Source organism: Colossoma macropomum, unplaced genomic scaffold (genome assembly GCF_904425465.1).
Source record: "Colossoma macropomum unplaced genomic scaffold, Colossoma_macropomum, whole genome shotgun sequence".
Classification (NCBI taxonomy): domain Eukaryota; kingdom Metazoa; phylum Chordata; class Actinopteri; order Characiformes; family Serrasalmidae; genus Colossoma; species Colossoma macropomum.
The window spans coordinates 34,621,928-34,649,600 of NW_023494787.1; the positions used below are offsets into that span (position 1 = coordinate 34,621,928).

The 27,673-nt window shown below is 39.6% G+C and overlaps 3 protein-coding genes across 12 annotated transcripts in view; 1 reads left to right on the plus strand and 2 right to left on the minus strand.

Moving 5' to 3' along the window:
- Window positions 1-4,340: 4,340 nt before the first annotated feature.
- On the minus strand, window positions 4,341-14,386 carry zbtb22b (zinc finger and BTB domain containing 22b). Of its 5 annotated transcripts, none has more exons than XM_036567086.1 (4): window positions 13,726-13,844; window positions 10,407-10,633; window positions 8,697-9,587; window positions 4,342-8,614 (listed from the first exon to the last, which is right to left on the minus strand). In XM_036567086.1, exons 2-4 carry the CDS (start codon window positions 10,629-10,631, stop codon window positions 7,667-7,669), a joined length of 2,064 nt encoding a protein of 687 aa, XP_036422979.1. In that variant the 5' UTR covers window positions 10,632-10,633; window positions 13,726-13,844; the 3' UTR covers window positions 4,342-7,666. The 5 variants fall into 5 exon arrangements, with proteins under 5 accessions (XP_036422980.1, XP_036422979.1, XP_036422978.1 ...); XM_036567085.1 differs by lacking the exon at window positions 13,726-13,844 and adding an exon at window positions 13,209-13,472; XM_036567084.1 differs by lacking the exon at window positions 13,726-13,844 and adding an exon at window positions 14,181-14,386 and having other exon boundaries at window positions 4,343-8,614.
- A 451-nt stretch (window positions 14,387-14,837) lies between these two features.
- Window positions 14,838-27,420, minus strand: kifc1 (kinesin family member C1). 3 transcript variants are annotated; one of them, XM_036567088.1, is made up of 17 exons: window positions 26,610-27,300; window positions 26,120-26,155; window positions 25,256-25,339; window positions 25,042-25,135; window positions 24,737-24,790; window positions 24,212-24,247; window positions 23,846-24,041; window positions 23,574-23,739; window positions 23,019-23,186; window positions 20,985-21,104; window positions 20,527-20,811; window positions 20,179-20,343; window positions 17,456-17,594; window positions 15,763-15,902; window positions 15,590-15,663; window positions 15,315-15,390; window positions 14,838-15,077 (listed from the first exon to the last, which is right to left on the minus strand). In XM_036567088.1, exons 2-17 carry the CDS (start codon window positions 26,129-26,131, stop codon window positions 15,033-15,035), a joined length of 1,854 nt encoding a protein of 617 aa, XP_036422981.1. In that variant the 5' UTR covers window positions 26,132-26,155; window positions 26,610-27,300; the 3' UTR covers window positions 14,838-15,032. The 3 variants fall into 3 exon arrangements, with proteins under 3 accessions (XP_036422981.1, XP_036422984.1, XP_036422982.1); XM_036567091.1 differs by lacking the exons at window positions 26,120-26,155; window positions 26,610-27,300 and adding an exon at window positions 27,307-27,420; XM_036567089.1 differs by lacking the exon at window positions 26,120-26,155.
- Window positions 27,398-27,673, plus strand: part of znf384a (zinc finger protein 384 a) — a 37,811-nt gene continuing 37,535 nt past the window's right edge. For all 4 annotated transcript variants that reach the window (XM_036567092.1, XM_036567094.1, XM_036567095.1 and 1 more), the window contains exon 1: window positions 27,398-27,530. The gene's annotated coding sequence lies outside the window, so the exon portion shown is untranslated. The remainder of the gene's footprint in view (window positions 27,531-27,673) is intronic.

Below are 27,673 nucleotides of genomic sequence, written 5' to 3' on the forward strand. Positions count from 1 at the left end.
TGCCATGACGATTTGATTGCATTCAGCCATAAGAGCATTAGTGAGGTCAGGTCCTAAAGGATAAATAGTTTTGGATCTTAAACACCACATGCATGGTGCTCTATTACACAGACAAATGCTGGGGGGCTTTATACCCCTCTAATGGATGCTTGTCACTGGGCATGGTGACCTTAGGCTCATGTGCAGCCTCTCCAGAGCATCCCATTTTCTATGTAGATTATACAAGCTGTGTGCACAATTGAATACTTGCTTGAAAGCAATTGAAAGTTGCTAAATGCACTAATTAGACTGCAGGTTGTGTGGATGCTTTTAGACTTCTTAATATCAGTGCTTGCTAATGGAAACCCCTTTACAGGAAGTTGCTGCATCTCTAGTCCACTTGGGTCCTTTCATTTTTTCTCTCTAAATGTCTCATGTCATGAGTTTGTTTTTGTGTACAGCTGGGTTGTTTTGTTATCTAGTCTTTTAACTTCAGTGTTTCAGAGTTGGTCCCCTTTTTGCAGCTATAACATCTTTCACTCTTCTGGGAAGCTTTCTACAAGATTTTGGAGTGTGTCTGGTGTCTGTGAAAATCTTTGCCCATTCATCCAAAAGAGCATTTGTGAGGTCAGACATTGATGTTGGGTGAGAGGGCCTGGCTCACAATCCGTTCTAGTTCATCCTAAAGGCGTTCGATGGGGTTGAGGTCAGGGCTCAGTGCGGGCCAGTCAAGTTCTTCCACACCAAACTCACCCTTTGTGCCCTGGGACACAGTCATGCTGGAACAGAAAAGGGGCTTTCCTAAACTGTGTCCACAAAGCTGGAAGCATACAACTGTCCAAAATGTCTTGGTATGCTGAAACATTAACATTTACCTTCAATGGTACTAAGGGGCCTAGGCCAAACCCTGAAAAACAACCCCATAGCATGGCACACTTGGCACAATGCAGTCAGGTAGGTAATGTTCTCCTGGCATTTGTCAAACCCAGACTCATTCATTAGACTGCTAGATAGAAAAGCATGATTCGTCACTCCACAGAAAACGTTTCCACTGCTCCAGAATCCAGTGGTGGCATGCTTTACACCACCCCACATGCTTGGCATTGTGCATTTTGATCTTAGTCTTGTGTGTAGCTAACGTGCAGTTCTTTTGCTGATGTTGCTTTCAGAGGCAATTTGGAACTCTTTAGTGAGTGATTCAACAGAGGATAGGCACTGTGCGTTTCAGCACTTGGCAGCCCCACTCTGTGAGTTTGGGGGTCTACTGCTTTGTGGCCAAGCTGCTGTTTTTCCTAGATGCTTCCATTTGACAATAATAGCACTTACAGTTGATGGGCAGATTTAGCAGCACAGAAATTTCACAAACTGATTTGTGGCAGATGTGGCATCCTGTGCCAGTGCCACATTTAAAGTCACTGAGCTCATCAGCGCGACCCATTCTACTGCCAGTGTTTGTCTATCAAGACTGGAAGGCTATCAGCTTAATTATGAGGGGTGTCCCAATACTCTCTACATAGACAGCATTTTATGCCATAATATGTGCGCTCCTGACAAGAAGGCTGTCTCATTTCTTAGTTACTTCAAATATGCTGCCTACTGGCATTGTATTTTGACCAAATATCAAGAGAACATCGAATGTTTCCTTAGCTGCTAAGGCAATCCCACAGTACAACGGGGCACAACTTTTGTTTGAAGATGGCGGGCAGAAGCGCTGTGATAAGCAGCCCGGCAAGTGGCGAAGTCATCTTTAAATGTAAATTATTCTGATTTTCTGTGGTATTCTATTTGTTTTTTTGTCAGAAAGGTGCACAAATAGCCAATAGTTAATTGCATTTAGGTCATTTTACAGTTTTTGGAACACCAAGACATTAGCATGTGTCGTGACCAAGAGCTATCTCTTTTGCCCAGGGTCTGGACTTTTATAAGTAACTCTAATATTGTCCATACTATTGCCCTAATAACTGTCTATAATCTGCCATCTTCAAAGAGAATTAAAAGAATCAAAGAATATCAACAAAAATGAAAAAGGATAAAAAGGAATAAAAAAAGCCTTCAGGTGCTGAGTTCTTGTGGAACGAAGGAAGGAAAAGGCCCTCGCTTTATTGAGCATCAAATGGCAAGATGGTTCCCGGACAAACACAATGCAAATATCATCTTGAAACTATCACCTCAGCTATAACCTACTGTACTATACTGTCATCTGGTTCAACTCTCTTCTGTGAGTTCAAAAGTTTATCCCCATCAGAGATTCCAAATGCATACAGTCCATAGCCTGCTCCCCAATATTACCTTTTTAGGAGAGCTCCATACTCTCTAGTCAGCCAATATTTAGTTTATTGATTATTAATCAAGGAATGTTTTATTAAATCTTTTCCATCACATGAATGTTAGCGGATTTTGAATTCTCAGGCTATTGCTTTGAATAGCCAGCTGGTTAACAAATTTGCTAGCTAATAACTAAGAAGCTTAACTAGCAGCATTTGTGTCTTGAATACTTTGGTAGAATAATGAGGGTTATATGGTGCTTTTTCTGTAACTTACTAGATAGCTGGCTATTTAGTTCTCTGTGTTCTCACACACAAGTTTTTCCACTCTTTCAGGGACCAGATCAGCACTTGAAGCCTTCATAAAGGGTAGTATAGAGAGAGAGAGGCTGTTCACCGGGGAGAAAAACTCTGCTTTGTCAACTAGGATTAGGCTGTTGGTTCACCAGTTAGATCCGGGGTGTCCAATTTTACACACAAAAGGCGGCTGTAGCTCCAGGTTTTCATTGGAAACAAGCAGGAGCTCACCTGATTCCCCTTAATCAGGAAAAACAATCATAAATTCTGCAGCCACACCGGCTCTTTGCACATACAATTGGACACCAATTAGTCAATCCTACAAACCCATTTCATACTATAGTATAACATTTGCTAATCAAACTTGAAAGTAAGTAGAAGTAATATGCTTATTTGGTTAAGCACTTTACTAATTTGCTTAAAATTTTAGTTCTCTAACAAAGTTTAAAACCCCATTTGATTTTGTTTGCTTGTTGATAGGACTGTCCTTTGGAATTGGGGCTACAGGAAAAGGTGGCACAACCTAATAAAGAAATACAAGGTAAGTTCCAAGACAGAGCTGAAGATGAATATAAAAAAAATCCTGAGTATAATTCAGCTACGCAAAAGAAAGCAAACTGAGGTTAGATTACAGGTTTGCATTTGTTTTAGGAGCTGAAGTCTCCACGGTCCAGGAGTGGGACTGACAACCATCACCAAGGATCATCAGAATTTGCCTCATTTCTTTGGCGACCCCATGAATTACATGATGCACTGTGGAATGGAGAATTGAAAATGCACAATACACAACACGGTAACACACACCGACCAGTCACTTCATTAAATACACCTCCTTTTGTCAACACTCTATTTTATGGTCCTACAATTACAGATTGTAGTCAGTCTGTTTCTCTGTGTACTTCGTTAGCTCTCCATTGAAGAACAGAACTGCTACAGAGCAGGTATTATTTGGGTGGTGGTTCATTCTCAGCACTGCAGTGACACTAACGTGATGGTGGTGTATAAGCGCTGCTGTCTGATCCACTCTTACCAGTGCAACACACACTAAGACACCACCAACACATCAGCGTCACTGCAGTGCTGAGAATTATCTTATTGTGAGACACTGATGTGTTAATACCAGTCATCGCCACAGCCATTTGAGTATTGTTGCTGACCACGTGCATCCTTTCAAGGCCACAGTTTATGCATCTTCTGATGGCTACTTCCAGCATGATAATGCACCATGTTGCAAAGCAAAAGTCATCTCAAACCGGTTTCATGAACATGACAATGAGTCCAGTGTTCTTCAGTGGCCGTTCAGTCACCGGGTCTGAATCCTATAGAACAACTCTGGGATGTGGTAGAATGGGAGATTTGCAGCATGAAAGTGAAACCTGAAAAATCTGCAGGAATTGCATGATGTCAACATGGACCAGAATCTCAAAGGAATGTTTCCATCATCTTCCTAACCAGAATTGGTATAGTGTTTTAAATAAAGTGCTTAGTGATTAATCAGAATAAATTTGTATTGACTTGCAGTGACCTTCCCTTAAGGGGACCAGTGGACCCAAATCATGCCAGTAAAATGCCCCCCACGGCTTAAAAGAGCCACCAAACCACTACCCAAAACCAAGGTCTGCTGGATCTGCTCTATTTATACATACCACAGAGCATGGTAGGAAATGCTGTTAATGCTGGAAATGAGGGTGTTAAATGCTTAATTGCAGTACCTACTGGAAGCATCTGTGCTCACTGTGTTTTCCCACTCATGTATTTCTTCCTGCATATAGGTAGGTGACAAATTAAAAGAAAAACCTGAAAAAATGGAGTAACATAACGAGTGCAGATGCTTTCAGAAAGGTGTACTACATTATACACATAAGCAATTAACATCCTGCTATGCTCAATGATATAAATAAAAATGTTGAGCAGGCCCAGGTGATCTTGGTTTTGGATCAAGTGGCAAGTAGAAAACATTTAAAAGAGTATGAAAGAATGTTCATTATTTCGGCATGGATAGCAAGAGACTGATCACCTGGCTAGTGTTGCAGTAGGAACAGTGACTATGTGACATTTGCAATTAGATCTACAGGAAAGACATCAGAACAGTCTAAATGCCTCACCCTATAATGAGGGGGTCCAGTGGATATGTTATGCTGTTATGAGTCCTCTTCTCATTCAGGGAAGATTAGTGCAAATCACTACAAAGTTATTGTGACTGATCACCATTGTCCTATGATAGAAACGTTTTATCCTGATAAGAGTGGTCTCTTCCAGGATAACAATGCCTACATCCAAAGGGCACGAGGAGTCACTGAATGGTTTGATGAGTATCAAAACAACAAAAATCATATGCTATGGCATTTAAAGTCACCAAACTTTAGTGTTTGACAGCTCTTCCACCATCATCGAAATAGTATTTGAGGGAATATGGTTTGGAAGTATGGTGTTCTATCCCTCTACAGTTTCAGTTTCAGTGTAGAATCTTTGCCAATCTATGCATACAGAAACTGTTCTGGTAGCTTGTAGTGGCCCAACCACTTACTACATATAATTTTAATAGAACAGAAAAAAGGACAACTATGCTTTGAGGTCACTGCAACAGATAGTGTTTATTTCTTTTTTTCATGTATATTTTACTGACAACATTTATCTACTGGGTCTAAATTAGAAATTAGCAGTTTGGTCTGCTGCTAGTAGCATGTTTACAAATAAGCGTGTAACAAAATTCATATTCTGTAAGCAACTCAACCACAACAACTGCAACTTAAATACAGCTGCAGCAGGAAAAAAATGTGACAAGGTTTGAGGTATCTGGTCATTGTGGCCAATATTGTTTACTTTGAGTTGGTGACTGCGTACACCAGTTCAGCATCAGAACATTTTTAACTTAATCTAAGAAAAGATGAGAGGCAGTCTGATCGCTAGTATTTCATTAAAATATTCTATATGTCACTACTCTTTTTTCCATTAAAACACGTCTAATGCCGGACTAAATTACGCTAGTTTTCCAGGAACTGATTAAACCAAGCCCTGGACAGAAAATCAGTTCAATGCAGATGCTAATGACAATCTCTAAAATCTTTTTGTCTTTTAAGAGCAACTTAGTTTATGCTTAAATTTTCAAAAAAAAAAGTTTCCATTTTGCCATTTCCATACCAAAAGGTACTGGACTTTTATTGTTCTCTCATGTATAATGGGTCTTGGTCCACTTAAACCATACTAGTTAAAAATCTCCATGACATGGAAAATAAATTTTATGGGAATTAAACTGAATTTGATTTTTTTTTTTTTAAACACACTTACAAGGAACCATCCTTAGCTCCACATTCCTTTATCTTTTAAAGCTCTACAGGTCCATTTCAAAACATGGCAAATCATTTCTATAGCCTTCATGGAAGGCAACCCTTGTAATCAAAATCAGAACCAGTGTTGCCTACAGAAGTCTAATGCTGGACTAAATGTAATCTCACAGAGCCCTGTATTGTCAAGTATTTAAACAACTGAGGACGTACTATGTGAGCTTAATGGTTCCAAACTTATTTTGGGCATACTGTTTTATTGTTTAGTCACCACATTCCCTCAGTTAGAGAAACTCACATGAACAAGATCTGAAATGCAAAATGTCACTTAATATATTGTGCAAAATATCTTGTGTACCTTTACCTTTCACTATTTCAGAATAAAAAAACTGTTTTTACATAGTAATTTTTCACTAGCCTGCAAAACCCTGAAGTTTTCAAGCAAAGCAACTTCAACATATGTGATTATGAAAGAATGTTAAAATACATTGAAGGAGAGTTAAAATCAAGCTTCAAAAACAGAATCAGTTGTCTTTATATGCAATGTTGTGTGCAACTCTATAGGAGTACGCTACCGATCTCCTTTTGAGCATTAACTTCCTCTTTTCAGTTAAAGTTCATGTGATCATCATATAAGCATCTTAAATAAGGCTAGCACTATTCTGAGGATTAAATCATGCTGTTTGAAGACAGAGTTGTGTAATGACTAGCTTTCAGCAGCAAGGACAAACTGTAGCACAGTGAGCCAAGTCTCCTTTTGTATTAAGTGAGTTCATTTCTACAGTCAGAGTTCACCGTTTACAGAATTACAGAATCCAATATACAAAACAACCTTGATCCACTGAAAGACAGACACCAGAAACTCAACTGCAACAACTCTGTCTGTATTTTTCATTAGCTAGTCAATGTTTAAAATTTGCCTTTCTTCTGCTGATTCAGTTTAGTTCTTTGCAGTGATTTGCAATATTGCATAGATTGCACGTTTGTTGTTGTGCTTTACCGAGTAAGTAGAACTTGCTCAATCATAACTTAACCCGTACTTAAACTGCTTTTAGCCTTGTTTGGTTTTAATAAAGATCATGTGTTGCAAAGGGGCCAAAGTTTTGGCACTGAGAAAGCCTAGAATGATTCTCTTCAATTTCGATTTAAAGAAAATGCACACAAACAAAAGAAAAAATAAACATTTAATGCTCCCTAGTAACTCTGAGAATACCAAATAAATACAGGGTACAGCAATGTGCATCCTTTAAAACGTTTGAGATGATGAATTCACTAGTTTCTTAACATTTAACAATTATCTTTCCAAACATACAGGCTGCACATTTCTGCAACTATTTAAGAGGCAGCCTTTAACATAGCTTAGGCAAACTGGAAAAAGAAGGTTCTACATGAAATATATGGCCAACATTTTGTCTGTAAAATTTTATGGTGGAAACATACTAAATTATCCATCATATATCATTATAACACTAGCTACTGGAATGTATGGCACTTTGAAATGAGTGTGAACAAACATCTTGTGCTATTGAGGCAGGTTGTGTGCAACAGTGGCTGACATTATTCCAGATCAGAATAATGTTATTCTGAATTCTGATAACCACCATAGCAGCCTACTTTAAACATCTCTTACTATGTGTATATAAGTGCTCTAACAATGGTTACTTGATAAGGATTCTTTCCTAATCTCATCATATGGCACATGCACTAGAACACATAAGACTGTAAGTGTTAGAATAATCAGACTGTACACACGGTCCCTCTAAATTTGTTGAGAATTATAAGGTAACATTTCCCCTTTTTAAGGAATGGAGATTGTTGCTCAACACTGTCTCACATAGTAGCTTAAGTGATGCTGCTTTCACCAACACTAACTTCACTAACCTCTTCCCCACATCCAACATGACTCACCCCTAGCCCAAGAACACCAGAACCAAGACCATACATCCCACTTTGGGGGTTTAGCCCTAAAAGAGGACCAGGTACAGCCATGGTCAAACAAGGTACTCCACTAGTACCAGTACTTGAGTGGTGTGGAGACAAAACTGGGATTCCACTTCTACCAGCAACATTTCCTTGAGTACCTTCATTGCCTGAAGGTTGGTGCTGAACGTGATGTGGAGGGGAGATCACTGACCCTTCTGATCCTCGTGCCTCACTAGTGCCGCTGATCCCATTGCGCCTCTCACAGTGGGAGCGATGCCTCATGAAGCTATCACGCCACATGAACTTTTTCCCACAGCCATGGCAGTCGTAGGGCTTCAAACCCGTGTGTGTCTTCATGTGCTCTGTGAGGTGATGCTTCATCTTGAACTTCTTAGCACAGACTGGACAGTGGAAAGGCCGCAGGTCCAGATGCATGTTGATATGACGGTCTCGCATACTCTTGTGGGTAAACCTTTTGCCACAATGGCACATGAAGACTTTGCCTGAGGTGCCATTTCCATTGCCATCTAAGCCCTCTAATCCACTGTCTATTCCGCTCTGCCCAGACAAGTGGACTGCTCCATGCTCCACATTTCCTTTCAAAGACATTCCAGACAAACCTCCTGAAACACCTAATGGAGGAGAAGAATCAAGAGTGGCCTGATTATACAGAAGAATCTGATTGCCTTGCATGTCCAGTGGGAAGAGCTGGGCTCTGGCAGCAGCTGACTGAACTGAGCCCAGTAAGGCAGAAACTGCCCGATTGCTATTCTGGCTGGAGTTTTCAAGTGGGTGTTGTGATGACGCCTGGTCCATTAAACCACTTTCAAACTTGAGGTAGTCTTCAGAAGACTGGCAGAAGTCAACCTGTGAAATCATCAGCTATTAGAATCGATTGCTAAAATGGTTAAGTGAAGTAAATGCAAACTTTGAGAACTTGGTGACTTACGTGTGCTTCCATTTCTTCCCTGCTGCTGAGGTCTGCTGAGAGGGTCCTAACGTTAGAAATATTAAATGTCCTCTCTCTCTCTCTCTCCTTGGCAATCTCTAACTCCCTCTCCTCTTCATCTTCGCCTCCTTCTTCTCCCGAAACTACAATGAGATCATCATCCCGGGAGCGCTCAGTTTTTACAACCACCCACTGCTTCCGAGGCATAATGCTCGGTTGACTATATGTGGGGCGCTTTTGGGGTGGTGATGACTCTCCGTTTTGGTAGGACGAAACCCCAAAACTGTCACTCTCTCCCATTTCTTGATCAGAGACAGGGACAGACTTCTTTCTCCTGCTGCTCCCTCGTTCTTGTTTTCTGGGGTACAAAAGTTCATCGTCGTCTTCCTCATCCTCTTCCTCAATTAGGAAAGTCTCTTCTCGACTGGATGGCATGCAATAGTTAGGAGTGGAATGTACGCCTCCATCTCCTGCTGCACCAGTGGTTACCACAGCCCCACCAAAACTAACATCTTTGGGACTGAAGTAATTTGTGCTGCTAGGAGACTGACTTTCACTCAGCGAGGGATGGTTAGGAGGGTGCACCATACACTGAGTGTCTCCTTCATCTCCATAGGCATCCTTGTTGGCACTGCTGCTGCATCTAGTGTTCTCTGGGGCAGCACTAACATCATGCGGCCCACTGGATCCTCCCCTGCCCTCTTTGAGTAGTTCTGTGCATTTGTCCACAATATGCCACATCTGGAGCACGCTTCCTACAGTGAGGTAGTTAACAATGTCTTCACGCAGCATTCGCAGCTGTCCAGTGTAGGCACAGCTGAGAACACTTTCAAAAGCTAGTGGGTCCATGACAGCTGGGATGGACACTGTGGACATATTCTTCAGTAGCACCTGTCAAGCACAGACACACAGTTAGCATTCAGGCTGTATTTATTAAATCTAGTGTTAAATGCTGTAAGGCTTTTTACACCTTGCATCAACATGCATGTTCAGTAATCAGATCACAATCGGATTTCACTTGACCACATGAAAACCCAGCTGTAAACACAGCTAGGATCACTCAAAGCACATTCACAGGTGGCCAGAGATGGGACCTGACAACATTTAACACAAGCATAAATGGAATGAGTTTTCTATATCTTCATTCAATTATGTAAGCAAAATGTCTTCTGAGTGCTAACTAGCAGTTGAGAGGATAAACATGTCAACACAAGATGGAGGGCTAACAATGGAGTTATCCTAAAACCTACTGCCTTCTTGCATTCTGGGCCGATGAAAGTGTCCAAGACAAACTTGTCAGTTTTACTCATAAAGAAGGAAAACCATAAACAGAAGTAGGACAGAAATGCTATAGAAGTGGTTCTTTTTACACTGTAAAGTAAAATCGAATCCCTTTAGGTCAAACTGCCAATGTGTTTTTTGTGATAAGTGTAAATAGTATATGTTTATAGGAACGTAAATTCAGATACGATCCAAACATGTTAACCCAGGGTGTAAACAACATCTTTCTGTTTCATTCAGCTGTCCAGGAGGACCAGAGTACAGCACAGCAGTGATTCCTCCTATTCCAACTTAAAAATTAATTACCAGTTTAGGTTAGTATATTACACAGTAGAGATGTCACCACACTGGACACTGGCTGTTCAAGATCGGAATTAATGACCTCTGCCAAAAAGTACTATGAGGCTAAAGTGTCAGAAAAAGACACACCTGGTCATGGAAGTAAGGTGAGGATGCAGCTAATACACAGCGATGGGCTTTGAACACCTGCCCCTGCACATGTATGGAAAGGTCACACAGCTGTCCATCCTCACGCTGTCGGTTAAGGCTGTCTAGCACAGATGCTTGCACGTTGGGGAAGCACACTTGCACCATTGCCCCAGTAGACAACCCAGAGGTGCCATCACAACTGTTCTCCACGATTGTTGACTGCATACCTACAAGAGGCAAGAAAGGAAAATTCTAGCTACAGAACAGGTACATTTGACAGAAATTGAACACAGTGGACTAAGTTCTGTGTTTAAACCTCTGTGTAGTTATCTCCTGTGATTTCACTCTGCCCCTCATCAACGTCTAGATTGCACAAAAATGGTTTCATCTGGCTGCATTTGTGCTGTTAAAAGAAATGTTCTATGTGCTATTTTAATTTTTAAGTTATACAAGAAATCTTTCAAGGAGTGCCATCACTCAGGCCCCCTCAATGTCCAAATCATAGCAAAATGGTCTTGATTGTTTGTGCTGCTAAAATAAACACTAATTCTCAAGTTATTAAGCAACATATGATATGTGATGGCCCTCAGCCCCTCAATTAAAAACTAAATCACACGAAAACAGTCTCATTTGTTTGTGCTGTGTTTGTGCCATTAAAGGAAATATTTGTGCTGTTTAAATTCTTAAGTTATTGGACAAATGGTCTTTTGACATCTAAATAAAAAAATATATATATATTCTTTGGCCTATAACTTGATAAATACAACAATGCAAACATTTATTTTAATGGCACAAACACAGCACAAATTAATAATAGTGTTTTAATTCCAGCTTGACAGAGGTTGTGTTTAATCATAGAGAGCCCTGAAGACGTAAGCTATATTTTGTGTATTTCAATGGTTGCAGTCTCGTAGCTTTTTTTTCCTACTTTTTTTCCTAGTTGCCATTACTGCAGTAACAAAAACCTACTAATTGGATTGATTTCAGACTTCTTAAGATGAACAACAATATTAATTCTATTAATAATGTTATGAGGTGTTTGTATGTCCTTGGAATTTTGATACACCTCTGAGCTTTCACATATGGAGTACATTTTGGTTCAAAAATATTGAACAAAATACGCTTCGCAAGCAAGCATGTAAATGAGGTCATGCAGAGTAATATATCCAGACCTGATGCTGGTCTATGTAGAAGATATCCCCTTGATGGCAAAGTAATCTGCATAGCGGACCCCCCACTTCTCCAAGTTCAGATATTTCAGCTACTGTTTTCAAATTATCAGTGACCCCGCCAGTATCAATGCCCAGTAAAGTCAAATGTTTGATTTAAGGATTTGCTCGGTCATGTATGTGAGCATGTATGTGTGTCACAGGTATGTGAGCATCAGATGGAGATATAGTGCACTGCTCCATCTTATAAAGTTAAAACTTGTATGCATAAATTTATGTAAGATAAAGCAATTGTGCCTGCTGTGCCACTGCTACTGTTTTTGTAGCTTATATTCCTATTAGACTGGGCTAAATTAAATTGCCTTTTTTATACTTAACAACATTCATGTATCTACAACTTCATTTAAATTTATAGTCACATTTTGTGTAGTAATATGTTCCATGCACAGAAGTCAACAGTATGGCCTTGCCTGTTAACCTGATATTGCTACAAAATCATTGCCATAGCCAAGAATATGCAATGGCAGAGAGGAAAGGTGCTATTTCTGTTTTTAAATATTATTTTTGCCATCTTTCCTGCATAATGTTGTCTTTGATAATGACATTTTCAAGGTCCTTATTAAAGAGAGCAAAGACAAAGTTAAATATAAGTTGACCACATCATTTCGTAACCAAATTCAGTTTTCCAGTTTTACATTTTAATCATAAAACATTCAAGTCTCTGTGCAAACTAAATGCCAATACTAACACTTGAATCATCACTGTTGAACCTTTATTTTGATTATGAGCCAACATTTATGTGAAAATTTAAAATATGGGAATAAATTGCCAATTTATGTTTTACTTTAATTTAATTTTATTTTTTTAATTGTTTCATTTTAATTTGCCTGGGATAATGCAATTAACCTTGTCTTGTCATTACTCAAAAGACAGAAACAAATTTTTTTTTTTTTTACACAAACAACTGCCAATTCTGGTCTGTTGCAGAAACTGAATGGTTGGATTAGGGATGGCATGCGTGATTTAAAACGTGCTGCAATATTTGCATTGCATAAATAACTTATAATGAAATCACAAACAAGTTCGTTCAATACAAAAGAGGCATGAAAAGAGTTTCCTCTGGAGGGTCCATATCAGCGTTCCATTCTAGCACAGAACGGCTATTTAAGGATTACTTGCTTTGGATGAAAGTATGAAGTTGGCTGCAACATTTGTAGCATTATTCTTTGAAAGCTATTTTTAAATGTTGTCCTACATAGAGTGCCTCTATGAATGATCGAAAACATCAGTAGGTCTGATGCTGCGCTATGATTAAACTGGCATTGCCTGTGACAATCTTGCTTACCCGTTCTATAGCACACAACAGGTACAGCAACAGTAGCGTTAGCTAGCTAGCTAGCTAGCTAAGAAAAGTATCTCGACACTTTTTTGACCTGCTATCTGCATTCTGATCTGATCTGCATTCAAGCAATCTAAACGATCAGGTAAAGTTGCAAAGCCCACAGGTGTTCAATTTTACCACAGTCTACAGTTCGTTTCTTTGAATCAACTAGTCAATCTATGTAGTTGAAAACCAAAAACTCCACTGATAGAAAAAGGATATGCAGATATGCAGGGTCCAAAGCTAGCTCACCAGGCTGGTATCCGGTGGGTTATGTCCACAGACACAACTTTAACTAGCTACGTAGCTAGTCGACTAGCTAGCTACTTAGGTTACTTGGAATACTGAACACTCCACTGACATGGCTAACGCAGCCATTGATAGTTTGCAAAATGCTATCAAGCTTAAAATCACTGCTTTACTTAAGCTAGTAAAACTGGTATCCAGGACCCGGGATGTGTCGTGTCTTAGCTACAACTGCACGCAAACACTGATTCATGCAAGTTGGCCCTATCAACAATGCTTATGTGCGAAGCTAGCAAGCTACGAGCTAGCTATTTATTGTTTCTTGTATGCAAATCAAACGTCTGATTGGGTGACAAGTCTTACCCCCGAAAAATATCTTTCAGGCACCGAAACGAGGATACACATACAGAACGATCTCCATTTCCTCGCGGTCTGTGTAACGTTTCAAGAAAATGGTGGAACAGTAGAATGAACTGCTCGATTAGCTTGCTTTTACCTAGAGATACGAATGCCTACTTGTTACCTTTAAGAAATCCCAGACAGCCAGACTTAGCCGACTCAAAATGTGGTGCGAGGAAACCGTCAGTCAGACAATATTGTCATGGCAACAGTAATGGAGTCGAGACTTTACGAATCCTGCTTGAGGCTCATGTCTTGAAATACAGAAAATTACTGGGGTCAAAATTAAACGCAATCCGAAGTGTAAAATATACACTGAAATGCCAGTAAACCGTATTTAACAGTGTTAGTGGCCACAATTTTTTTCTGCGTCATAATTTGAAGGAACATTAATGAAATTATAGCTTTCAGTAAGTTTGCATGCCGTTTATGCAATTTCTCATGCATTGAATGCAACACAGAGGCATACTATAAGCTTGTCAAACTGGCACATTTATCATAACATTTCGTTTAGATTGTATTTGCTCCCATGGATAAGTTAGCTAACATTAAGCACACAAGAATCGTGACAAAAATTACCTTATCAAAGAATGAATAGGCGTCAGAAGTAACAGGAGATTCCGTAACACCTACAAGCCCATGAATGTAACGTTACAGAACTGTTAAGAGGTGCGATTCTGCTCGTTTAAACAGGGACGAGTCAGTCACTAAACAGTTGTTGCCAAATAGTTAATTCTGCAGCGTGTTTACATGACCTTCTTTCGCTCGCCCCAACACTGGACAAACCTGCCATGTTCCGCCATTTTAAAACACGAACAAATTTACAGAATCCTCTTGATGCTGCTGATCCATATGGAAATACGTTCCAAACAGTCTTTAAACAAAACGTATTGGCCATGCCTATGGGTGTTCACTGAGCTATCTTAAAAACATAGGTTGAAATAATGTGCTTTGTTACATTTCAGTGGTATACTGAAATGCATGCCACTACAATAAGGCAGTGCACCGCAGGTAATTACATTTAATCTTTGATAATATCATTACTGAACAGTTACACACATCCTCAGTTTATACTGCTGAAAAAGATATCTAGCCAACTGTCATAATAATGTAAGTAATAATAATAATAATAATAATAATAATAATAATAATAATAATAATAATGTCAGTAGCTGACTTCTGTAGTTTTAGGTGACACTGTACCTCCACAAAACAACAAACACAGGATACAAATAATTCAACTACACTAAACTTTAATACGCTTTAAAAATACTGATCAAAATGCAGTGATAAATGGATTAAAACATTGGATGTTCTTAATATGAAGTCTTTAAAATTCAAGACAATCTTTAAAATGCAAGATAAACATTGGAAATAATAAAAAGCAAAATAAAGTTTGCAAAAGATCATCAGTAAGAGGAACTGAAGGGGCTACTTCCGATTGGCAGTGGCTGTCCCGATAACACAGTCATTCACCTGTAACAGTATACAGAAGACATTAACAAACCTTTTTTTAAAAAAACAAACAAAACAAAACAAAAACACAAAACACACACACACAACACAACACACAACAGGTAACTGCACTGGCATCACTAAATGTCTAGACTTTCACCAAACATTTAGAACATGTTCTAAAGTCAGATGAGGAAGGAGGGGAACCAATCAATCATCAGGCTATTCCAGTAAAAGCCATTTTAGAGGAACACTGACCTTGCTGGCAAAGCGAAGTGAATTGAGTGATTCATTGAAGCTGTCTTCTTCTGGTGAAATGTTTACAAACATCAAACTAAACAAAGTACAAAAAACAACCATCAGATTATTTCTTTTTAAGTCTCAAATTGACAACGCGTTCCCAAACATAATTATTACATTACTGGGTTTGTGTGGTAAATAAAAGCTCTCCTCCAAAGGACATAGTGTTTTCGATTTCATCTTTATTCCAAACAATACAATAAGTTGTGCTCAACCAAGGTTTCATAACTCACGTCTTGCTGTTTCCACCAAGACATCCCTGAAGAAGGTAGGTAAGCTTAGAGTTGCGATATGGCACAAAACTCTCCTATAGAAAACAAAAAGAAACAAGTTAATTCTATACTCGTATCACTTGTATTTTAAAGAACAACATGAATAACACTCCTGTGAAGTTTCTCAAGCAGACCTTGTTGGCCAGAGCAGTGATCACAATGCCCAAATTGGTGAGAGAAGAATTTATAGCTGTCATCTCCTTAAATCGCTCTCCTTGAGACTGGCTCTTCTGGACCCTCTCACTGCCAGCCAAGTCCACCAGACACAGGGAGGCTGAAACACATGCCAGAGTCTGAAGGTAAAACTTTCCCAAACCTTAGTGTTAGACCTTTATTTCAAAAGTGGTAGAGGCTCAGATTTTGTAGAAGAGCATATTATAAACTATATCAATATTAAAGAGTTGTGTGCTAAGCTTCACAATTCTGCCAAACTCACAATGCTTACAAGGCACTAATGCACTCTATATTATTAAGTTCATAGGGAAAGTGTCATAACCATACAAGAAACAGAAGAAAAATGAATGAAAAACATGCAACCTTTAAATCCTCACTGCTGACTACCCTACAACTTGCTTTTAGCTGTCTTCAATAATATCTATACTCTTGCACTGCAATGATCATTCTTTCTGACCAAATTAAGCAAGTTCTGAAGGATTTTTTCTTTTTGAAAGCTGCCCCTACAACACCACTTGCTAAAACTTAGTTGCCCCACTAAAATTGAAGTGTTCTAATCTACTGAATAAGTTCAGGGCTTCATTTCAATACTGTTTTTAGAGATACCCTTTTTTGACTTACCACTTGGAAATGCATTACACCAAGTAGCCACTCACAGTATTTATGCAGTTAAATTACTTTACTTTCATTTTTTAATTATATGCATAGTAGTATGCACTCATACAACAGCTTTAGTTTAATTGGATGTCTTATGTGAAATAACCATCATACAGAGTGGTGAACATTTCGATTTCATACTGCTGTAATGCATATGCAGTAGCTGCTCTGTTCTTTCACTTTGAACAAGCTAACATTCTGCGAACATAAGATTTAAACCAGAAATGGTGAACACAGCCACTAAGGCACAAGGTTTCCACAATAGTTTAGAATTTAATATTTAATGTTTCCAGCGATACTAAAATAAACAGCACAAAAACGAAAAATCCTAAGTAGATCCAAAGGGATTCAGCTTATTTTTGCAGATACCTGATTCCTTAAAGTATGCCTGGATGTCCCTGAATTTAACATCTCTAGCAGCAAAACATGAGACATTTTCAGACCTGAAATTTTCTGTATCTATTTTAAGACTTTACAACAGCTTTTAAGGATCTGCAGAAAGCCTGGATAATGTATAATTACAGCTTTTGCAATTTGAAAATTTCACTCTTTCAAACTGCAACTTTGACACAATAACAATTAATCTTTGAACCCTAGTGTTTACCTAGTCCCTCGCTCCTCAGAGGGCTTCACTTGAGCTAACAAAGTAATGAAAAAGCCCTTAAGATGGAGTAGGGATTCGAGGGGAAATGGCGAGGCCAAGGGGACGTGGGCATATTAAATCCAGAATTGGAACAGGCAGCAGAACTAGATACTAGAACATGTTGAACACTAAAACAAAGTCTTCTTTTGACATGCTGCCTTGCTACAGTGTTGAGAAACTTCATTTTTGTACTGTACGGACCATAGAAAAACTCAAGAAGAAAAACTCAATCCCTTTCAATTTTAGACAGTAACAAGTTTCTAAATAATCATGACACCATTCAAATTCTTTCACTAAAAGTTGAAAAAATGTATTATAGAGAATCTTCTCATGGGACAATTTTTAATGCTTACACTTGCACTTGGTGCCTCGGCCAACGTTTTCTCCCTCAATGTCCAACCGGAAAATGGAATGGGAGCGAGAGGAATGGTCATTCATGTTTGTCCGGGCAGTGGACCTATTCTGGTTTGCCAAGATGATCAAGTTGCAAACCTGAGATTTAAACAAAATGTAAAAAAAAAAAAATAATTTACAGCAGCATACTCCAAGATTTACCAATAAATCTTGAAATCATTAAAATAATTTAGGACATTTGGTAGCTGCAAAACATTTTTAAAGCATGTCAGTGATATATGAATTTTCTTCCAAACAACCAGGGCATTTACAGGATAGAATCAATCATTTGAAAACAGCTCCTACAGCGGAGACATAATAGAATGCTAGCAGAGGTATGAAGGTTTAGTCTAGCCAAGGTAATCTCCTGAATGCAGTTTAGTCTTCCTTACTCTGGCATGACTGTTATAGCTTTACATCCAGTGATTGAGACAATAATAAACTCAACCATGTTAGAGCATGGAAACACAACTGTTTAGACCAGCATAATTGAACAATTGATTCAGTTAAAAATAAATTGTACACACACACACACACACACACACACACACACACCTATATTGCCAAAAGTATTCGCTCGTCTGCCTTCACACACACACACATGAAGTTGAGTGACCCATTCTTAATCCATAGGGTTTAATATGATGTCAGCCCACCCTTTGCAGCTATAACAGCTTCCACTCTTCTAAGAAGGCTTTCCACAAGGTTTAGGAGTGTGTTTATGGGAATTTTTGACCATTCTTCCAGAAGCGCATTTGTGAGGTCAGACACTGATGTTGGACGAGAAGGCCTGGCTTGCAGTCTCCACTCTAATTCATCCCAAAAGGTGTTCTGTCGGGTTGAGGTCAGGACTCTGTGCAGGCCAGTCAAATTCTTCCACTCTTGCTCATCCATGTCTTTATGGACCTTGCTTTGTGCACTGGTTCGCAGTCATGTTGGAACAGGAAAGGGCCATCCCCAAACTGTTCCCACAAAGTTGGGAGCATGAAATTGTCCAAAATCTCTTGGTATGCTGAAGCATTAAGAGTTCCTTTCACTGGAACTAAGGGGCCGAGCCCAACTACTGAAAAACAACCCCACACCATAATCCAGTAGTCAGACAAGTACCGTTCTTTTGGCAACCGCCAAACCCTGACTCGTCCATCGGAGTGCCAGATGGGGAAGCGTGATTCGTCATTCCAGAGAACACGTCTCCACTGCTCTAGAGTCCAGTGGCAGCATGCTTTACACCACTGCATTCGACGCTTTGCATTGCGCTTGGTGATACAAGGCTTGGATGCAGCTGCTCAGCCACGGAAACCCATTCCATGAAGCTCTCTACGCACTGTTCTTGAGCTAATCTGAAGGCCACAGGAAGTTTGGAGGTCTGTAGCAATTGACTCTGCAGAAAGTTGGCGACCTCTGCTCAATATGCGCCTCAGCCCGCTCTGTCAGTTTACGTGGCCTACCACTTCGTGGCTGAGTTGCTGTCGTTCCCAATTGCTTCCACTGTTATAATACCACTGACAGTTGACTGCGGAATATTTAGTAGCGAGGAAATTTCACATCTGGACTTGTTGCACAGGTGGCATCCTATCACGGTACCATGCTGGAATTCACTGAGCTCCTGAGAGCAACCCATTCTTTAACAAATGTTTGTAGAAGCAGTCTGCACACCTAGGTGCTTGGTTTTATACACCTGTGGCCATGGAAGTGATTGGAACACCTGAATTCAATGATTTGGATGGGTGAGTGAATACTTTTGGCAATATAGTGTACAGATTCCACAAGATGTTGGAAACATTGCTTTGACGTTCTGGTCCATGTTGCAATTCCTGCTGATTTTTCAAATGTACTTTCATGCTGCGATTCTCACATTGTACCACATCCCAGTAGCGTTGTACTGGATTCAGATCCGGTGACCAGGAAAGACACTAAAGAACTTAACGTCATATTCATGAAACCAGTTTGAGACAACTTTTGTTTTGCAACCTCATGATCATGCTGGAAGTAGCGATTGATTTAAAAAAAAAAAAGGGGTAAATTGTGGCCATAACGGGATGCACATGGTCAACTCAAATAGACTGTGGCATTTAAGTGATAATTTATTGATATTAACTCAATGTGTGTCAAGAACACATTCCCCACCCTTGGCTGACAGAAGGTGAACTCAACATGGTCTTCTGTTGTTGTAGCCCATCTGCCTCAAGGTGCTGTGGATTCTGAGATGCTTTTCTGCTCACCAAAATTGTACTGTTATCGGAGTTACTGGAGCCTTTCTGTTAGCTCGTACCAGTCTGGCCAATCTCATTTTATCAACAATGTGTTTCTGTCCACAGAACTGCTGCTCACTGAATGTTTTTTTTTTTTAATTGCACTGTTTTGAGTACATAACTCTCGAGACGCGTGAAAATGCCAGGAGATCATCACCTATAGACATACTCAAACCAGCCTGTTTGGCACCAACAGTCGTACCACATGCAACAGTCACCGAGTTCACTCCACTCCACCCCCCCCTCCCCCCCCACCATTCTGACATGAGCATTACTTGTATCTGCATGATTTTATGCACTGCTGCCACACGATTGGCTGATTATATAACTGCATGAATAAGTATACATGTGTTCCCAATAAAAGTGCTTGCTGTGTTTATATATAGTACAGTCAAAGATATTACATTGTGCCAGTATAAGACAGAAAGTACCTCATCCTCTGTGTTGACTCTTTGGTAGGTCAGATTGGTGACTGTTACTTCATTGTTTGAAGTCTTCCTAATCTCATGCTCTGGCCTCTTGTTGGGTTTGCCTGTGTAAAGCAGGTCCCGCAGGGTTTCGTTGTAAATTTCAACGAAGCTGGCTGTAAAAGTGTACTTCAAATAAACAGGGACAAAACAATTAGATTTACATTTTTCAGCGATAGGACATAAAATACTGCAAGTTGTACCACTTGAACTGCAGTCAATAAATCTGATTCACGTAATCTCATTTTCAGAAACAGAATGAAGAGGGATTGTGGTAGAAGAAACTTTACCCGAACATGCTTGCACCATTACCTGCCAGCCTTGCTCACCAAGCACCTTGGCACACTTGAAAATCTGCTGGACAGCTCGAGGAATGACTCCTTGCAGTTCCTCCATGTCCCCTCCTTCCATTGTAAAAGTCTTGCCACTGCCCGTCTGTCCGTATGCAAAGCAACAGACATTGTAGCCATCCAGAGCTGACTGCACCAAAAGGGAGATCTCCTCAAACACCTCGCTCTGGGAGCTGTGTGGCCCAAACACCCGGTCAAAGCTAAAATTGTAGCTTTTCTGAGTGTCAGTGGTGCGTCCTATGTGGGACTAAGAGACCAACGTTGCACTTTAAAATATTAACACAGAACCTGTTCCCCCTTTTCAAAATCCAACATTAACTGCATGATTCAACAATATTTCATATAGGAAATATGTAGTTTTAGGCCCCTCTGGGCCTAAAAACATTTTTCTACACATGAATGTTTTATTGAAGTGTTTACCTCTTCCATTTTTGCAAGTGTTAGCGACTTGTTATCATGAGCAGGCAGCTGAATGTGTGGGATGCTCACTTCCCTGTTGGGAAGCAGAGGGCGGACCCTGCAGAAAACTCTGATGTTACCCTGAAGAGAAAACATGACTAAAAATAAGTATACATACAGAAGAAAAAGTTCTTTACCTTGCATTACGTTACCATAAAATATTTAAACTGTAGTACATTCCTCATGACCTATGCTGTTCAAAATTAACGGTTATTATGCCAGCCTTACACCAAACGACTAAGCGATTTCACTGTTGCAGACAAATTTCCAATGTCTGACTAAAATCATGAGAGTCTTGCTAGAGTTGCATCGTGCTCGCGTCATCTCGATTGTTTAGTGAAAGGTGGTCAGGATGGCTGTTTTAGGTCCGTCTTTTTTTTCCTGTCTTGGCACTGCGACAAAATAAACCGCTTAATACTGTCGCAAGTTTTAAGTCATGGCTCATGCAAACAGCGACGTGCCAGGGCTGCGCGAGAGAGAGTGAGCGAGCGAATGCGCGCAGCATGAAAGACAGAGAGTGCAAGGGAGAAAATGTATGCGTACCTGAAATCTCTGTAAATGGCAAATGTGCTCCACTTTAACACAATAAAATCATATTAACTTAAATATGTAATCTGTTCTAATATTTCAAGCTCACTGAGCCTGTAATAGTAAAGTAAGAACATGTGCAGAGGACTTAAAGTGGCATTACTGAGGAAGCATCAACGTTTTTTTTCCCAATTTTTTTTTTACTTTGTTAGTTTTTTTTTTTTTTTCCATTATGTTTGGTTGTTTATGGTTTAGTTCATAACACCCAGTCAACAATGCTGAATCACTGCATGTTCTGTTGACATGTAAATCTTTGTTTAATTAAGAAGTAAATGCACATTTTACAGGTTAATTTTAAAAAACACTGGGTGATTTTCTGCCACAATATACAATTTTACAGTCAACTGGACTGAGCCCCAGATCTTTACATGCCCAGCCAACATATTTGTACTACTACAGAGTAGAGAAGGAAAAGGGTTTCTTTGCTTATAAATTTCCACCAGGTGCATGATGGTAAATCTCAAAATCAATTTGCAGTCTTGCAAATAGTGACTCTGCAAAATCATAGTCTGTGACTAAAAACTCTGTGACATTGTCTTTCGATGTGAGAGGGTATCAGACTTCAGTCCTTTAAAAATCTTTTCGAAGTCTTCTAGTGTATGGTTAGCATTAGTTAGAAAACACTGATGTGAGCATTACTTGTTATGACATACTGCCTTGTTAAAAGGGACGTATTGTGCTTTTCTGGGTTTTTCCCTTTCCTATAGTGTGTTATATAGCGTTTTGTGCAGGTAAACGTCTGCAGTCACAAAGCCCAAAGCACATACCAGAGGGAGTACCTCTCTCCCACAGAGAACACTTTTCTCAGCTGCCTGAAATGCTTGTTGGAATTCCAGCTCCTTTGTTACAAGATAATTCCGTGACAATCCTTACAGTCGGCCTTCTGGTAAGCTTAGCACACCCTCACACAAGAGAGCCATAAAGTGAAAACTTCCAACTCTGAAACATCCTGCCCCAGTCTAGCTTGCGAAAGGTGGCTCAGGTCTATCAACTTGTCCTACCTGACTTTCAGGATCAGACTCTGGCTCAAACTGATACAGCAGAACCTGTAAGAATAGTAACAGCGGTGTAGGGACAGAACTTGTAGCAGGACGCTGCTCTGGTGGTTGACCAATCAGAACAGGTGGGCAAGTTGACCAATCAGAGCACACTGGGAGCATTGTAGGGGGGCTTATATAGACACAGGAGTTCAGAGATCAGGTGAACAGAGATGCACAGTATGAGAAAAATGTGTTTTTGGAACATTAAAGCATGTATATCAATTTTAGTACACCCCAAAAATATGAACACTGAAAATGAACACTTCTTGCTTAAAGTTATGCTCAGGATCAAGGTATTTGTACAGCTGAGCCTTCATATAAACATTCTAGAACTCTTTCTGTACTACGTTGTCCATCTTCAGCTTACCTTCAACTCCTGGATGGTGTTGTGCAGTTTCCTGCGTTCCATTTCTCCATAGTGGAGGTCATCCTGTTGCCGGGCCACTATCTGCTCCAAGCTTTTTACGGTCTCCTGACTCTCCCGCAAGCTGTCCTGACAGCAGCCTAGAGCAGAGGTCTGAACCGAGAGTTGGCTCTGAAATAGAAGAAAAGTAAAAAAGAAGGCAAACAAGAATGACTAAAAACAACAGAACTCAGAATGTACACCTTGAACTTAAGATCCATGAGCTCCATTTTCATTGTCAGAAGTGAACTTTTCAACTTTTTGCAAAGAGATTCATGGGAGACCCACTCCCCCTCCATGAATGCATGGTGGTGGTGAAACAATGCCACCTGGACACAAAGCTATGCTTCCAAGCACTGGAAACAAACCAAACCAGCAAATAAATTAAAGAAAATGCAATTGTTTAACCACTCTTACCTAGAACACTGTTACATCTTAGCCATGTATACTTTAGAAAAATTAGATATTGCTCTACATTTTATAAAGTGTACTGGTTACTTGGGTACCACAGAGACATGCCTGCATATTGCGGAGCTCTGTTTCTAGGTCATGTCTGAGCCTCTGCAGAACGTTGAGTTCATCTGATAGCTTCTTCAGATCTTTCTGCAGGCCATCTCTCTCTTCAGAAGTTTTCTCCAGGTCATCTTTCACTGTTGCTAGCTTAGCCAGCTCCTCCTCAAGCTCCCTGAAAAGTAGATATTCAGGAAAAAAAACTTAATTTGTAAGAGTATTGATCTGATAGCCACATTACAAAAATCATCAATATAATTTCAAATGTACTCTGACAATACCTTAGACGTTGCTTTAATCTTCTGTTCTCCACTTGAATCTCAGCCTCGTTTTTTTGCACTTTTGCAATGCAATCTTTGAGGCTCTCATTTTCCTGGTTAACAGACTTAATTCGGCTCTGGTAGTTCTGGATTTTGTTCTCCATGTCGCTGACTTTCCCCTTCAAGTCCCATCCTGGTCTTCTTGATGTGCCAACAACTGTGGATGAGGAGTGGAACGTCACAAAAAAGAATGCAAGAGTAATGAACGCTAGCCCCTACTTCATCTCAAAACTAAGTTTTAGCCCAAATGGTCAGATCTACAAAGTTACCAAGAAGCAGATACTACTAGTTCCTAACAAGTATTTAGAGTTCAAAGACAGATCCTACCTTTAGCAACTGCTGCAGATGACTTTTTCATGTCACCTAACACAGGAAAACAACTAATAAATACTATAAATAATAAATATAACTAATAAATATAATACTTTGTGGGCTGAAAAGCCAAGTGTTTTGCGTAATAAATAATAATAAAAAAAACTCCGTCTTTACACCTGCCCCTGGCGTCTTTCCTCCACCCATCGTTAAAGTTGTTACAGTCTTATACTCCCAAAAGCAGTTGTTAATACAACTAATTAATCTGCCAGTCCTACACCATTATGGTTAAAATTCAGCCACATTTGGGAAATTAGAGGAACTCACTCAAGTATGCTTTTGTAATGCTGTTAATGGAATAGAAAGTCATTAATATAATGCTTGCTAACAATTAGTACACTAAAACCAAAAATCATAATGTGACAGATATTAACATACAGGTATTGACAATATCACCCAGGCCTGCATTCAGAAATTGTTGAACGTGTTTAATCAGAAACGCAGCATACCATCCACAGAAACAAGCAAGACATAACTGACCTCTTGAGGGGGCTGCTGCCAGAGTCACCGCTCCAGTTGGACGAAGAGGCTTAGCTGTGAGACAAACAAGAGTAAGAATTCTACACCTTAAGGTATGGAGCAGGAGGAAGTATTACTGCTAATATTGACAGACATCTTATACTCCCAAGTATGTAAACACTGCAAAACAAATGGAATGCCCAGATTGAATTCTACAGATTAAACATCACATTACACATTCTTAAAAGCGTAAGGGTGTGCACATATCTCTCCTTTAAAGCTAATTCTCATGAGTCAACAAGTCATGGTTGTTACTTATCACTTACTGGCTGCTTTGGCTGGCACAGGACGTCTGGGGGGCACCACACTGGCAGCAGGTCTGAGCTTTTGAGAAATCTCTGTCTCAACCTTACGTAATTTCTTTTAGACACAGATAAATATTAAGATTAAATTACAATTAAATCATAAAGAAGATTAATAACTGTTTTTGTTTACATAGATATGGCTGACCAAGTGCAGTTGAAGAACACAAAGCCATACCAGTGTAGGCTGCTGATGCTCTCCATCTGTAATACTGGAGTGAGGCCGTTTTCCGGACATGACCGGTAAACGGGACATTGTATTCTGAAAAGGAAACATTATTCATTGACATTAGAACAATCATATTCATACCCATTATATAATACCTAATAATGTTGAAGTTTAAAACTAACTGTACAAGTACAGATTAGTTCACACTACAATTGTGTTGTGTGTTCCGTACAGCGGCATTCTTGCGTCACACTTTAACATTAGTGCATCCACCCTGACTCTACCCGCATTCCCACAGATACAACTAAACAAATGAGGATAAGTGAAACAATTCTATCTATATTAAGTGATTTCCTCTTGTGAAAAGACACAAGAGCGAAAGCTTGGAAGAAAGTTTCCTTACAGTTATAGTCTAAGGGAGTAACCAATCAGACATACATACTTGAATCATGCATAGGACAAGTAAACATTCTCGTAAAAAAGGCAGGGAACTTCCAATGAACTTCTCTACTCGACTCCAGACACACAGAGCTACTGGTTTATTAGGTACACCGAGCTTGTACCTACAGTAACTTGAGTGTACAGTGTAACTTAACCAAAAGATTAGCTAACTTACGTTGGCAACTTACCCGGACATAACCTTTCTATGGTTAAAGAAGAAATGCTTTTGCCTACTGGATGTAGTTAACATTACCATTAATTAACGTTACCTACTTTATGTTAATAACTAGCTAAAGGAATCGCTAAAAAGATTGTTTCATAAAGGCACTGAAAGGACAATACGGTGACGTTATTTTACAGATTTTAGGCAGGAAAATGATTTGACGCTAGCTGATGTGGCCTGCTGATGAACGTCAAGGAATCAATACTCACCTCTTTGTTCATTTAACGTTACCAGGTCCGATTGTTCTTGAAACAAACAAAGTTGACGTTACGATAACATAAATCAACTAGAAAATGTCGGATAAGATAATCTAGGTTTGCTAAGATAGGGTTAGCTAGGTTAACCAGCTAAGTCAGCGGTTGTTTTGCAAATACCAAAATAAGTACTTACTAACACAGCCTGTAACGTTATCCGTTAACTTTTCATGAAATGTTAGCTAGTTAGCTATTAATGTTAGCCAGGCAGGGCAGTAACTAGCTAACTCAGTCATCATGACAAATATGAACGTTTTCTAGCCAGCTATGGTATTCAGCACGTAGTAAGTTGAATGATGCAAAATTAACGCTATCGTCTAGGTTAGTACTGCATATTTTACGAAAGGTTTTAGTAAATAGTTAACTAGAAATGCCTGTGAACAATGTCTTTTCCACGCTATGATGATGAAATCTTGCTATACAGTAATTATTTTTTTTAACTCACCATCGACTCACGGGTCTTCAGACAACGCACGAAACAACACTGATCTAAGCGCTTCCAAAGCCGTTGGGATTTCAAATTTTTACCGCTGTTCACGCTTATATTTCATTGGTCAACTCAAAACCAACTGACGTGAAAAAGAATATAATCGGCCTTTGTCCCACCCACTGCACTGACGAAGGTGGGGTTGGGACGGAGGGGTGGAGGGTGGGGGGTGTCGGGGTGTAACGTTACAGGTAGATTGTATTGAGAATCTAAGGGCTAAAACAGAAGGCGGTTTGGGATGTGTGTTTTTATTTATTTGTTTTTTTGTCATTTAAGTTTTGTATTTATATCGCTTATTTATTACATCCTGTAATGAAGAACAGAATAAATAAAGAATGCTGGTTGTAATAAAGAACTGACTTCCCTGGCCTTTCCCAGGTTATTAAATCACCTGAGGAATGGTGAAGGTAATGCATAAGTACAGAACTTGTATAGTAAAATACATGCGGGAATTTATGTTACTATTTATTTTGTATTATGAAACTATGTTTGTAATTTTGAGACGAACTGGGAATAGCCTGAACATCATTTAAAATATATGTCTCAAAAATATATCACGAATTATACAATATACACGTTTATTAATTATGAAAATTGCGATTAGTAGTACTTATGTCTATTGATTCACATTGGAAAAATTATTTTATGACCTTACATGACGGAAGTCGGTTTAATCACTCGTTCCCATTTTATAATTTGACCTCATTCACCGGAAGTGTAGCGGAGAATAGTCGGACAGCCCCACAGGAGGGAGAAAAATCGAAAAAAAAAAAAAACGGGAAAAAGGGTGAATCTGAGGGTTCGGGCGGATTTGGACGAAGTTTCCGAACTGTCCCGGCTCGAAGGGGTCCCGGGATTGAAAGGAAAACGTCACCACCGGTAATTAATACGGAGTTATGACTCGATTGTTAATTATTTCTCCGAATTTGAGCAACTCATTCGGGCGCTTCTCTTCTGTCTCGCCAGCCGGAAGTCTGCATGAAGCTGCGTCTCTCGCACAGGGGCATTGGCGTCGACGTTTT

Bases quoted from the DNA above. Each gene is read 5' to 3' on its own strand.
- zbtb22b (XM_036567086.1), bottom strand. From the start codon at position 10,631: ATGCAGTCAACAATCGTGGAGAACAGTTGTGATGGCACCTCTGGGTTG. The intron at 9,588-10,406 runs GTGTGTCTTTTT...TGTGCTTGACAG, and splicing joins CACCTTACTTCCATGACCAG to GTGCTACTGAAGAATATGTC. The intron at 8,615-8,696 runs GTAAGTCACCAA...ATGATTTCACAG, and splicing joins GGGAAGAAATGGAAGCACAC to GTTGACTTCTGCCAGTCTTC.
- kifc1 (XM_036567088.1), bottom strand. The intron at 24,042-24,211 runs GTAGGATCTGTC...CCTCATCCACAG, and splicing joins ATCTGCAGCAGTTGCTAAAG to TTGTTGGCACATCAAGAAGA. The intron at 17,595-20,178 runs GTACTTTCTGTC...TTTAAATCTCAG, and splicing joins GAGTCAACACAGAGGATGAG to GTTTGCAACTTGATCATCTT.